This window comes from Microtus ochrogaster, unplaced genomic scaffold (assembly GCF_000317375.1).
Source record: "Microtus ochrogaster isolate Prairie Vole_2 unplaced genomic scaffold, MicOch1.0 UNK113, whole genome shotgun sequence".
NCBI lineage: Eukaryota > Metazoa > Chordata > Mammalia > Rodentia > Cricetidae > Microtus > Microtus ochrogaster.
Genome location: NW_004949211.1, coordinates 839,223 through 853,459, shown reverse-complemented (window position 1 = coordinate 853,459; position 14,237 = coordinate 839,223). Strand labels below are relative to the sequence as shown.

Here is a 14,237-nt window from a genome sequence, read left to right as displayed (position 1 = left end):
CCCGCCCTGTCTGCCTACACAGCACCTACCTGTCTGTACCCTGGCTAGTCTGCCTGCTGAACAGGGTTCCCACCCTGTTTGCCTCTACCACGGCTAGTCCGCCTGCTGAACACGCTTCCCGCCCTGTCTGCCTACACAGCACCTACCTGCCATTAAAGGACCCAGGGATTATGATCTCTTGAAAACTTTGCCTGAATGTTCTCCACCCCTCTCTCCTTTCCTCTAGGTTTGAATGAATGAATGGTCTCTCTGTGTTTCCTTAATACCTCACCCCTGCCTCCATCATAGCGCTTTCCAACTACTGGAAGAACCTGTGTCCTGCCCTCTCCTCTAACTGGGAGAGTGATAGGGTCTGTGTGGTCTCCTCTATCTTCCTCCAATCCTGTGGAGCCCCGTGTCTACACTTAGTCCTTTCCTGGGTGCCGATTCTTGTTTGTTTGCTTTCCACAAACAGAATTTTGCTCTTGATGAACATCTATCTGTATGGGGCTTCCCCCCTCCCCCGTAAAGTCCTAACGCAAGGACATAAAGAACATAGGCACTATGCAGGGGATTCTCTGCCTTGCAACGGGGAGGTACAGTAAGTGTCGTAAGGGAGGTACAGTCATATCGAATGCTATGGCCAATGCAATTAAACCTTTGTCAAACTGCCTGCCTTGGGCTCTGGATGAGAACATTGTTGAAACGCCTCCCAACTCAGGACAGGAGCTGCTGAAATGGGCAATTACTGCAGTGAACAATCCATTACTTGTGCTGTCAACAGTGTTTTTCTCTCTCTAAATGCAGAACCGAGTAGGAAACGCTATGGGAACCCAGTGGCATTTAATGGACTGGCGTGCCCCGGTAGGAGCCATTCTTCAACCTGGCCGCGACAACAGCACAATGGCACAGGGACAAGCACTAGGTTAGATCACCGGGGGAGCCACTTAGCCATCCCATGTCTCACTCTCCTCCCATGTAAAATGAAACCGATGGAAGAGAACGGAAGAGAATGCTTGTCACACCATTGTGGTTGCTATGGTGATGGGCTGTGCACAATGTTGTGCTGCCCTGAGCCAAACCAATTTCTTTTGATACTGCTTGTCACTGCATGCAGGGGTAACGACTGGCAGGGCTTCATTTTCTTTTTGAATTGGGAAAGCTTCTAGTGAGGCTTGGTGTGGAAAGGCCATTATTCTGGCCACTTGGTGCAGATAAGCCATGACTGCTGTGCCAACAGGGCCACTCAGCTTAGATGCACTTGTATGGCAGGCTGGCTGGGCTGAATCGATGGTTGAGATACTTGTAACCAGGAGAATGGTAGCACCCTCTAGTTCAGCATTTTCGAGTTCAGCATCTTGGAATGCTGCTGGTCAGTCTGGAGACTCAGCTGAAAAGAATTAGCCTGACCCAACAGCTGTATCTCTAACTCGTGGGTACCACGGGACAGCAGCATAGCGCCGTACACACTAGTGTAAGTGTGGCTGATTGGAGGGTTAGAGGGGGGATGGGGTGTGTCTGGGAGAAGGTGAGATGACCGAAGGGCACTTGTGTCCACAGCTGTGCATTCAGGTCACCGCAGGCTAAGCACAGGCTGGAATTTTGGCTAATGTAAGCAAGGTATTTGTGAAGGCTGTGTGACTAGTTAGAGGTTTCTCTGGGTCACTGGAGGTGGGCTGAGGGACTTTCCAACAGGGTTGTGCCTAGAAAAACCTTGCTTAGTGCCAGTTCTGCCTCTTTTAGACATGGATACTGTGGTTGATAATTGGTTGAAAGAAAATGGCCCCCAAAGGGAGTGGCACTATTAGAAGGAGGTGTGGCTTTGTGGGAGTAGTTATGGCCTTGTTAGAGGAAGCATGTCGCTGTGGGGGTGGGATTTGAGGTCTCATATATGCTCAAGTCATGTCCAGTGTCTCAGTTCACTTCCTGTTGCTGGCCAATCAAGATATAGGACTCTTAGCTCCAGCACCATGTCTGCCTGCATGCCACCATACCCCACCATGATGATAATGGACTAACTCTCTGAAAATGTATGCCACCCCAATTAAATGTTTTTATAAGAGCTGCCATGGTCATGGTGTCTCTTCACAGCAATAGAAACCCAAAGACAGACACTATCATAAAATTCATACTGGACTCACTGATGAAGTTGGATAACAGGTATCCAGGTCCACCCTATGGTCACGGATGGTGTTAGACATGGGGCACCAGAGCCCACCCTACACCCACGGAGGACACTAGGCACCGCTGATGGGGCACCAGAGTTCTGTCGTCCCTTAAAAGCTGGATGTTTCAAGCATTCCTTTCACTCCCAATGGGGGTCTACATGGCTCCTCGTGTTTTCTTTTCCCGGGGAAAAGCAGGTACAGGAGCGTGTGTCCCCAGACCTGGATCTGGGAATAAAGGAACATGTAGCCTCAGATCCCTACGGAGAGTAGCCTGGGCCTGTGAAGCTGCATCTACCATGTGTGGCATATGTCCGGGACACAGAGAAAGAGATAGGGAGAGATGAGGGGAGTGGGTAAGAGACGCAGAGAGAGCCTTAGTACAGGATATCACTCTCACATGGGAATGTTGTTCCAAGGCAGCCAGCACACCCAGGGTTCGCCATGGCCACTGCATCTCACGGCCACATGTCTGAACCTGGCTTCCCATAAGTCACTTCCTCTGGGCTGGCCATGATACTGTCACATGCCCAAGGTAACCAGTTTCAGAATCGGAACTCTGGACTTGGTTCCTCCAGATCCTCGAGTCCATCCCTGGAGTTCCTATCGCAGACAGAACTACCGCGCCTCAGGGGTTGCTTATTCCCTTCTGCCCGTGTGGTGGGATCAGACCCCTTGAAGCTGCTTACCCTCCCTGGTTGGCTCCTGTTTCAGGCCCAGGCTGCACACCACGTATCTTCCTTGTGTCATGGTGGCCTTTGGTAAAATGTTATTCCCTGGTTTAAAGTCCCTCAGAGCACCTGCACAGCCCTCAAATTCCACACTTCTTAGAACCTTTAGTAATGATTCCTGTTCCTTTGTTTTTTTTTTTTTTTTGTTCATACGTGTTAGACATTCTTATCCTTTACAGAACAGCTAAGAGTTGTTGAGGATGTCTTAATAGTATCCACCCATAGTCATCCTAGACAGTGAGCATGCCTTGTCTCCAGAACCTACCGCCTCCCACCAAGATGGCGTCGATTCCCCAGGGGCAGTTTGTGAAACTGACAGTGGATGAGAACCCAAGAGTAATGATGTATCCTGTCCAGTGAGGGAGTGTGATGACTGCAGTGCTCCCAGAATGACTCGCGTCAAGTTCAGACTGCAAGGATTCGTCAACCCTTCTTGCCGCATGTAAGCCTCCACTTACGGGCAGAATGTCTTTCTGAGTCTCAGGTCCTGTGGGTGGGTGAATGGACCATGGGTTTTGACACACAAGTCCCATCAATAGAGACTGGAGAAAATATGAGCATAGAGTGGCGTGGTCTCCCACAGGAAGCTGCTTTCTGAAGCCCATCTAGTGGACCTTGGTCTATAAAGATTATCTAAAAATGCTGTATCTAAGCTTCAAAGAACTCATGTTTTCCCCTCATCTGTACTTAGAGAAAAAGAGATGGTTTCTTGGATGGTGGGGAAAGAAGGGCAGAAAAACATTGGGTTACACTCTCGTGCTTTGGGTTATTGTCACTGGGGAATGGCAATGTCATGATGTGGCCTCCCAAGAGCATGTTGCTATTCCAGCCATTGTTACACGCTCTGTACTAAGCTCCAAGCGGTGTCGTTTCTTTTCTTTCTCTCTTTACGGTCTACCCAGGGTTTCTTTTCGTCTTATACCACCCCAGAGCAAACTGGCTGGCCCTTCTGTGGTTGATGACGCCAATCTCAAAATGCTTTAGAAAGGGCTTCTCTGGCCAGCACTCCTCATCCAGCCTCTTCTGGAAGACACTGCCTTCCTTAACACACCAATAGTGAAGACATCCATGGGCAGCTTCTAGTTAGGCCATCAGAAAAGGGATCAGGGGATACTTTGCCAATCTTGCTCACCCATGGCATCTTCTTGCATGCCACAAGACAATGCACAAGTATTTGTAAATCCTCTGTGCCCCTTCAGCTGCCAGAGCTGGGCACCAGAAAGTGGGTGCACGTACTGAAGATCAGAGATTCCACGTTATGGGAATCAAACCCGACTCCCCACATGCTGGCTTGTGAGAGACCACTGCCAAAACAAATCTCATGTTCTGCATCCCAGGTCCCCCCTACTTGATTCCTGTTAGGGAGAATCCCTGGGAGTTTGTGTTCATACCTGTTGGGATGGTGGTACCCCCGGCTTGGCTGGCTGTTGGTTGAGCAGTGTGCCGAAGGCAGCTACCCGTTGGGAGGGAGGTGGCTGTGTGCTGCATATGGTCCTGCAGGGTGGTGAGAGGCAGAGCAGGCCTGGTGGCGGTGGCTGGGCTGCTCAGACTGCCACCTCCAGGGTGCATAATGGTTGCCATCCCCTTGGCCAATGGGGACCCTCCGAGCATATTATTCCAGGGTGACCCAGTACCTCCTCCAGGAATCCTGGGGAAATAAGCAGAACCAAGAAGGTGAGTGGGTTCAGGTAAATTTAGGTCTTGTGCCATGGCAAAACCATCTCTGACCTATATAGGCTCTGAGAGGTAGGGCAACGTCACGTGGTCCGCGGAAGTCCTAAGACAATATCAAGCCAATATTAGTTAAAGGATGCCCAGAGGTCAAGCTGAGCAAGGGTAGCCTTGGCTGTGCTTGGTTTTTACTAAGAGCTATATGAAAGATGGTGGACTCTCTCATGTCTCACAAGCCAAATCCTTTTGGAGCAGAATGGGATGTGATGGTGGTTTCTCCTAGACATGCCTCTATCTTATTTCTGCCAGCCACTGAACATGGGCATAGGAGCAACACCATTACCCCCCGAAAACAACAGGGAACTTGCAGCTTATACCTGAGACAGATGCTCTCACCCCAGACTCCCAGATGAACGCACTCGCCATGAGAGGAGCGCAGCCACTTTGGAAACGACTTTTAGCTCTCTCTACACAGGCATTTGCCTTGGCTCTGGGGATGGTGTTGGGGCTCATGGGCTGCCACGGGTTGTGGTTAAGGGGGATTAAAACGTGCCGGGAGGAAGGCATGGTGGGAGCAGAGTGGAGGCATGATGCTCCAGAGAAGAGTGGTTCTGCCCAACACTGACGTGTCCTGGGCTAGGTGGACTCTCAGCTCCCGGCGCCCTGGGTGGGGACTTCCAAAGGGAAGAGCCCTGTAGAGCTCAGAGGAGTGTCTGTGTAGCAGTGATGGGAAAGAAGCAGGGCCTTCAGGAAAGGGGGCCACCACTAAGGGGTTACCGGCCCTGCGTTCCTTCCCCATCCTTTAGAGGTATTCTTAAGCATGGGCGGACTCAGGACTCAGAACTCAGAAATTCAGCATTCGCTGAGTGGCCCCCCTGTTACTATCCTGTGTCTCTGTGTTCTTCCTTATCTCTGTTCTTCCTAACATTTCGTACAAACCTGTCATGCTAGGCAGCCCAAAAAGGTGGCTCGTGACACCTTCTGAAGCCACTTGGATAAGCAGGTGTCAGAATGGCATTTTTTTTTTCAGCATCTTCCAAAGATACTTGAAACAGTTTGCTTTTATGTCTGCTGTTGTTGGCACAGGCTGTTTGAAGGGGCTGCTGTGAGTGACACTCTAACAGCCAATCAGCGAACCTCATAACAACAGAAACTTCTGACAACTCTGGGCCGCCTCTTCAGTGAATTTTAACAATTGCTTTCCTTATTTCAAAAGTAATGTAATTGTGATTTGTAAAAATGCTAGATAGCACAAGGAAAGGATTTAAAAAATGCCCATAATGCTATCAGCCATTAACAATTGTTACTTTAAGACATTGATCACTTCCTTTATTTGATTGTGTGTGTTTTACATATATATGCACGCTGTGCTCATACTACAAATGTATATGTCATGTACATATATCATACATGTGTACATATGCTATGCTCCCATGGTACAAATGCATCCATATATGCTATGCCTATACTACCTATATGCTTTTGTGTATTATACCTATATCATGCACATACATGCAGAGACACATTAGATACTCACATGTGCATACTATATACATATCAAATTCTACATACATGTAAATGTTGTGCACATGTGGGTGTACACACCAATGTGGGGCACACACTTTCATGCTTATGCATATAGTATAACTCTACTGTAAGCACGGACATGACCCGTACTCATTGCATACACACACATCCATGAGTACGTATATGCGCATGCATACTTGATAACATCCTGTGTGCAGTGCATAAGGATGCACACACATTGGCCTGTTTACAAGCATGTACCCTGAAGATCTGGTTCTCTGATGACCTTCCCATCCCAGCCCCCAACTCAGCTGCTGTTGCTTACTCCAGCTCCTGCTCCCAGACTTATCTCCTGGGTAGCCAGTGTTCACTGAGAAAGCCTAGCAAACCAAGCTTGACAGTTCCTCCTTAATGGAACTCAAATGTCCCCACTGCTGTGGACTGGGTGTAACCAGGGACCAGTCTACAGTATGGCCTCCAGGGTTTCTACAGCATTAGGACAATGCAGGCCTTATTCTCTCTCTTCTTGATCAGGTTGCCAGGCTCTCACCTGGAGACGGGTGTCACGTAGTTCCCGGGGAATACCCCGGAGACCCCGGTTTTCAGTGAAGCCCCCTTGAACCAGCCGTCCTGGCACTTCTCAAGCACGCGATACATCTCCCCCTTACGTAACTCCAGCTCGTCATTCTTCTGGGGTTTGTAAGCATAGAGAGCCAGGTACCTGTGGACAGAGGACAAGGACAAGGGTCAGTGGACATGTCTGAGGGGCACGCTGGATGACAGAGGCGGCACAGGACAGACAGAGTTCATTTTTAGATGAACCCCATCTAAAGAGTAGCTGATCTCTGCAGGGCGCTAGAATTCACAGAGGTCACATACCCTTTACCTCACTAGATCTTATCACAGCCCCCGAGGTGGAGGACCTGCCCGAGCACAGCACTACCCTGACCCACTGAATAGCCAGGTGATATGTGGGTGAAGTGAGGGGCCTTTTATTTTGTATCACAGAGGAGAAGAAGCTCAATGAGGCAGAGTGATGCTCAGTTTCCAGGCTACCTGTATCCTGGGCCTGGTCTCTGTAGCTCACAATGTTTCCCCCTTTTCTCTATGCTTTCTGCAGTCTGGTATCCAAGCAAGATGAAGCTTAGGGATAGACTAGTAAACTAGCTAGGCCTTGTTTTCCTGCCAGGTTTCTCTAGTCAGCCTGAGCTGGACAAGAACTCCTTAAGCGCTCTTTCAGAAAGGGCGGCTTCTCCACACTTTCTAGAAACATTTGCGCTGCTACTAATTATTTCACGTCTCCTTTACTTACAAGTCTCATTTGCAGATAAGACTGAAGAGACGTCAGCCCTTTGTGTGACACACTGAGGATGTGTGCATGTCTTATAAATGCAGCACTAGTGAGCACGGAATAACCAGGCAGAAGGGCGCCCCTCCTTCTGGAGTCTAGGGAACAGCTGGACCTGACTGTTAGAGGAACCTGCATCGGATCCTTGCTTGCAGGATCCAGCCATGAAAGCGGATGGGCACCTCAGTTGCATAGCAGAGGACAGACGAGCCGTCTCAAGAACGGTGCCCCAAGCTGCGGGCTCGGGGGTATGATCGGTCTGTTCTGGGGCTGCAGGTTCCTAGAAGGTCCTATAGTATAGTATCTGGGGCTGCTAGATCCCAATGGCATCTTCCTGACTCTGCAAAGGGCCTTTAGAGGAAGGGGAAGCAGAAACACAGCAGTTCACTAGAATTCATGTCAGGACGGAGGAGGCCCCGAGGAAGAGCCTAGAATAAAGAGTCCCATGGAGGCCAAAGGTCTCCCCATCTTCTGTAGGCCTTCTAGTTCTTCTACTCAGTGGGGCTCAGTGGCCACCTCTGTTAATACGCTTCTGCCCCTAGGATGAAAGCCAGGAACACTGATGATGTTTGTGAAACACCCTGGGCTTCTGAAGGCAAGCAGCCATCAGGAGACGACCCTCCTCCCCAGGGACATGTAGATCCCTGTGTCCACCCATGCCTGTGACAGATAAGAAAATCAGGGTGTGATCCATGGGAACGGCCAGAGGGAAAATGTCACTAACAAGTTAAACACATGAAGACTGTGTTTAGACACCATGGTGGCTAGTTTTACGTCGACTTCACACAAACCAGAGTTATCTGAAAGGAGGAAATCTCAATTGAAAAAAAAAGCCTCTATATATTATCTGGCTGTAGGGCATTTTTTAAATTAGTGACTGATGAGGGGAGACATCCCATTGTGGGTGGTACCACCCCTGGGCTCCTGGTCCTGGGTTCTATAGGAAAGCAGGCTGAGCAAGCCCTGGGGAACAAGCCAGTAAGCATCACTCCTCCACGGACTTTGCATCAGCTCCTGCCTCGAGGCTTCTGCCCTTACTCCTTTTGATGATGAACTGTGAATGAAATCAACCCTTTCCTCCTCAAGTCGCTTTCAGTCACGGTGTTTAATCACCATGCTAGTAAACCTAAGGAAGGCACTCGTCAAGTCCTAGATATGCCATATGTGCGCCATAGGGGAGAGGGTAGTTTCCGGGTAACGAGCTGAGAGGTAGAACAGGACCAGAGGTGGGAGGACTGGGTAAGACAACCCATGAGGTAGACGTGAAGTACCAATCCTGGCTAAGCTGTCCCCTTCAGTCCCTTTATGACGTCAGATCAGTCTGTGACGTGGGCCACAGCAGAATGCTAAGATCGGAGTAGTGCGGGTCTCTAGACAGCCAAACCCACCAGGTTAACATATGCCCTGGGTGGGAACGGAGGGAGCCCAGGGGCTCACCTACTGCCTGTAGCAGGGCAGGGCCCAGGCTTTGCTTCCCTATTTAGAAAGGCTCAATGACCTATTTCTGTTCATCTCTGGTGCTATGTAGCTCTGTGGGTACAGGAGTGAATTGTGGCCCCATAACCTGTTCTTTGCCAGAGAACTGTGTTTGTGGGTTAACTCAGGGCTACACCCGGGCCAAATATCTGACTGCAGCTGTCTTTGGAATACCCCTGCATAAAGCATGGAGTCCTGGGGCCCAGTGCTGTGTGTGCACGAGTGGTCTCAGGTCACTGGACACAAACATGTCTTAGAAAGCATCGTAACCCTTCCCCCCTCTCCCGCCCCGAGGCACGGCTGCCAGGTCTCTCAGCAGGTTCCTGCATGGCTCATTCCCTCCTCAGAGACTCTCAGACTGGGCAACTGCCTGAATGAAGGTCTCGGGGTTTCAATTTTCTTCTTCCCCTCACGGAATTCCTATGTGGTCTGTGGGAATTGAAGCAGCTGTGTTCTCTTGGCAGGAGAACTCCCCTAGTAGGATGCAGCTGCTGCTGACATCAGGTCATGCTCACCTCATGAGTGCAAGTTCAGGGACCTGTCCTCACAGCAAACCTTGCTCAGGGGGACAGTGCTCCTGCAGTCCAGAAAAAAAAATCACACAGGCTCCTGCCTCAGGACGCTTTTACCACCATCTACCTACAACATTCATCCCCTACCCAGCACACCCTGTGTTCCAACAGGACAAAGAGTTTTAACCCATGGTTCAGCTGCTTCTCTTCCCTACCTGGCATTTGGTGCATTCTCAACAAATACTTGTTAAAGCAAAACAGGAGTCCTGGTTTGCATATTAATTTAACCCATTTCTATTAATCTGTGTGTCACCACGTGGCTGTGGCTTACCGGCTAAAGTTCCAGCATCTGTCTCTGGTGGGCTCCATGGCTTCTCTCTGACTCCGCCTCCTTTCTCCCAGCATTCAGTTTAGTATTCCTCACCTAGCTCTGTTCCCCTATAGCTCTGCTATAGGCCCAAAGTAGTTCCTTTATTAACCAATGATATTCACAGCATGCAGAGGGGGAATCCCACATCATCAGACCACAATGTGCTTCCTGCAGCAGGATAGAGCTCTCTCTGGCCATTCACCTGCTGAGTAAGGGGCCATTCAAGGGGACAGGAGTTCACTAGCCTCGACACTTCCCATCTGAGTGTGGTGAGTGGGATGCAGACAACATTTCTTATCACATCTGGGAAGTCACTACATTACAAAGTGTGCAACGTGGGGATAAATGGGTCACCAACCCCTGAAGGGCTGCAGAGGAGCAGCTGTCGAATAGTGGAAGGCCATTTCCTTTTTGAGATTATCTTTTACTCTGTATTTTAGGGTCCCTTATGCGATTTAATGGGACATGGTCTTTGCAATTATTCCCCAGCACATGAAGGGAGTGGTGTGTTCTCTCTCTCTCTCTCTCTCTCTCTCTCTCTCTCTCTCTCTCTCTCTCTCTCTCTTCCTCTCTCCCTCTCTCTCTCTGCTCTCTGCTCTCTTTTCCTAAAACACTGAAAATAAGGACTGTTTCTCAGTAGTTTCAAGTCATCTTAAGACTTTTAAAACCAGAGAAGGCCTCTTTCCACATCCCACGTTTCCCTAACACACAGGTGTGGTTCCTAATGCGATAATAAGGCAGGGAAGTGGGGAACTAAAGGATGAAATGGCTGCACATTGGCTGTCCTGGCACTGAGCCTGCAGGCACCACCATGGAACAGAGACCTAGCCTAATGCCTGCTTCTTCACTTCCTTCAGTACAGAATCTGCTGAGAGACGCATGAGTTAGGTTTTCAGAAATATAGATTTGTATTTCATGCTGCGTTAAGCCTCTGCACACAGGGGCGAGTTGCTTCTTAGGAGTGGAATGCCCAAGGAAACATATGCATTCCACGCTCAGTGGTACGGACAGCGTTGAGGTGCTGACTGACGCCCAGCAGGAAAGTCATGTCCTTTCTGGGTGCTGCTGACCTGAAGCCCTGCCTGCCTCACTTCTCACAGCATAGCCACCAGCTTTGACTTTCTTTGGGACCTTATCAATCAGGTGTCAGCCCTGCAGAAATATGGCTTCACCGGGGGCACTGGTGAGACAGGGCAAGGGAAGAGGGCAAAGTAGTGTCTACTGAGTACTGGGCTTCACATAGGCCCCGAGGTTTCACAGCTGGGGAAGCAAAGGCCGGAAAAGTCTGAGACTCTACCACTGATTTTGTATGTTCGGGAGTCAATGACAGGCCTGTGATTTAGATGCTTAGCATGGCCCAAGGGTGGGGCCAGACACCATGAGAGCCTCAAGCCTGGGTGAGCATGGCATGGGGTAGGCCTAGCTCTGGAGTCGGGAATACCACCTGCCAGCTCTGAGTGTAGGTCTACAAGGCTCGCCATGTAGGGGGGTGCCATTTGGATTGCAGCAGGGTGCTGACAAGATTTGCCTTTTAATCTTTTAAAAGATTTACCTTTAAATTGCGAGCGTGTGTGTGTGTGTGTGTGTGTGTGTGTGTGTGTGTGTGTGTACGTGTGTACGTACGTACATGTACTATGTTGGCAGACACTAGAGGTCTCTAGAGTCCCCGGTGCTGGAGTTACTGGCAGTTATGAGCCACTCATCGTGGGTGCTTGGAGCAAGGGCAGTACCTGCTTAGCCTCTGAGTTGCCTCTCCAGCCCTTGGCCTTGCCATCCTTCTTTGAAATTTGCTCTGCTTCATGAGACCCCCACCAAGAGTTTCAGTCTTCCACGTTTAACCTATAGGTAATCAGTGCTGGGCAAGCAAAACTTCACCATAAAAAAAAAAAAGCTGTTAGAAATAGTCTCTTCCCTTCCCTTCCCTCTCTGGGTCACCCTCAGACCCTCAGGAGGGTGACAAAGGTAGAAAGATGTGCTGGGGGCTTCCTTGTGTCCGGGGCATGTGTATCGGGCATGCACTTGTGCGGAGTGGCACACTGACTGGGCAGCATGTCACCAAGCTTCTGGTCTCCTTTACAAATCAGTTGGAAAGCGTGGAACCCATACGCACAAGTGACATGTACATAGAGACAGGTTCTAGCAATCGGAGTCTAAGCAGCCCACTCCCTGTACTGCTAACTTCCGGATTCCATAGCAATGTCACCTTTTACTGCTCCTTCACCCCTACATTATCCAGCTGCCCTGCCTGGTCTGTGTGGGTAGATGTCCCTCGTAATGCCCATGTGCCCAGAGGCTGGCATGGAACTGGGAATACACAGGTGTACTTGTGGATGACATGGTCCTTAGTTATTTTACACTCACTTCAGAAGGCTTTAGAAGCGTGACACGGGCCTTCAGCAAGTGCTGAAGGCAGTCTCCTGCCACCTCCAGATCAGCTGGGCACCACCACGTTCAGGTGATGACCTCTCCAAATACACAAAGGCCAACACTGAAAAAGGCAACTACAGGAGGGGCTGGCACACTACTACCCTATAGCCTGTGTGTGGCCTTTGTGCCAGTTAGAAACGGTGCCTCTTAGGAGCAGTTTGTCAAGGACAAGTCGCTCCTGACTGAAGCTGGCCAATTGTCAGAGGCTGAACATCAGCGCTAACTCCCACGCCTGGGGTCCCAAGGCAGAGCTCAGACTGGACAAGCTGGCAGCCATGAGGCCTAGGTGTGGTGCTGTGTGTCCCTGTGCAACCGTTGGCGCATGCGCTGCTCGCCCGTCCTGTGTCTCTTCAGTGAGCTCTTTGCTGCTGTCTGCAGATCTCCCTTCCGCTCTAATCACGGAATGAATCAGACCCTGCCGGTGCCTCTGCTCATTACCTATTCTTTCTCCTGCAGATGGTGGCTGGCTCACATTTCTCCATCACCGAGTGAAAAGTCTGTCCCCACTGCGTCTTCAAGGGGTCCCGCTTCTGCTCTTTGTCTTGTGAGAGCCACCCAGGTACAGGCTGTGAAGATGTGCACCCACCAATCAACTACTGGGCTCAAAGGATGGGTGCCAGGTGGACTAGGAACTATAGATGGTGGAGAAAACCTGTGCAGGCTCTCTCTGCATAAACTGGGGCAGCAAGGACGCTGAGTGAGAGTCCTCACAGGAAAGCTAACTATGTCTTCCGGAAGGACTGAGCAGGCTCTGGCACTGAGGAGGGAAGGGGCGACTGGCCTCCTGTACCAGCTGCCGTGCCCTCAACTGTGGGCAGACATTAGCCTGGTTAGGAAAACTAAAGCCACAGGCAAGGCACCAGTGTGGTACTGTCCACTATCGCCAAAGCTGACCTGGAGACTGGCCTCTAAGATGCTTCTGGGGAACAATACCCGAGGACTCACACAGCTCTAGAGCAGCGGTTCTCAACCTTCCTAATGCTGCGACCCTTTAATACAGTTCCTCATGTTGTGCTGACCCCAACCACAGTTATTGTTGCTGCTGCTTCGTAACTGTAATGTTATAAATCATAATGTAAACATCTGTGTTTTCTGATAGTCCTAGGTAACCCCTGTAAAAAGGTCCATGACCCCCCCAAAAGGAGTTATAACCCACAGGTTGAGAACCAGTGCTCTAGACTGACCCAGCCTTACCTAATGGATATTAGTAGGTTATGATGGCACCCCCACTGTGGGACAGAGCTGGCTGGCTGATTAGTCTGTGATAAATGACTCATTTTCCTGAGCTGGGCATGGCTTCATCCGTCTTTCTCAGTATACCAGGACATGGGGCTCACATTGTTCTTTAGGGGGGGTTAGTGGCCCTTGGTCATCAGAATGGAGGGTGCTAGGGTCATGGGGAGTGTTAGTCTACAAGTGACTCTCACTGTCATGCAAAACACGTCATGTGACCGGTGCCAACCACTTGATTCAGAGACCCAGTATCTATCCAGAACTATCAGCCTCTGTCTCCCACCCCCCAGCTTCCTTTTCCTGGCCTAAGTGACGAGCTCTCTTCTTCCTGTTCTTTTCTGGATTCCTTGACATCTCCCAGGTGACATCCGGGGAGCCACCTGCAGTAGGAAGTATGTGGCTCTCTGGATAAGTGGTGATTGTGCCCCGCTGACTGACCAATTTCCTTTCTCTGTATGGATGGTGCTCTCCTAGGAGTTAGGACTGTCCTTCGCATGGCCTGGCAAGCTGGTTCTGGAGGAGTTAGGAGTCATCCAGCTACATTCTTGGGGTCTCGGCTGTAGACACTAAACACAAAGGGCCCTCTTTCTCCATAGCCCCCTCTACCACAGAGACAAGGTCACTAGGACCTGTAATATGGCCTTTTCCCATTCCCTACCTCACCCCCAAGTCATGCTGCCATTATTTAGCTTGAGGGAGATGCTGAAAAAGCATTCGACAAAATTCAACACCCCTTTATGATAAAGGTCTTGGAGAGATTAGGGATACAAGGGTCATACCTAAATATAATAAAAGCTA

General features: G+C 50.1%; 1 protein-coding gene across 1 annotated transcript in view; it reads right to left on the bottom strand.

Moving 5' to 3' along the window:
* Positions 1-14,237, bottom strand: part of Sh3rf3 (SH3 domain containing ring finger 3) — a 263,936-nt gene that overhangs the window by 36,473 nt on the left and 213,226 nt on the right. Inside the window, exons 6-7 of the mRNA XM_013355309.2 lie at positions 6,624-6,794; positions 4,267-4,523 (exon numbers count right to left, since the gene is read on the bottom strand). Coding sequence (XP_013210763.2) covers positions 4,267-4,523; positions 6,624-6,794 — 428 coding nt within the window. The remainder of the gene's footprint in view (positions 1-4,266; positions 4,524-6,623; positions 6,795-14,237) is intronic.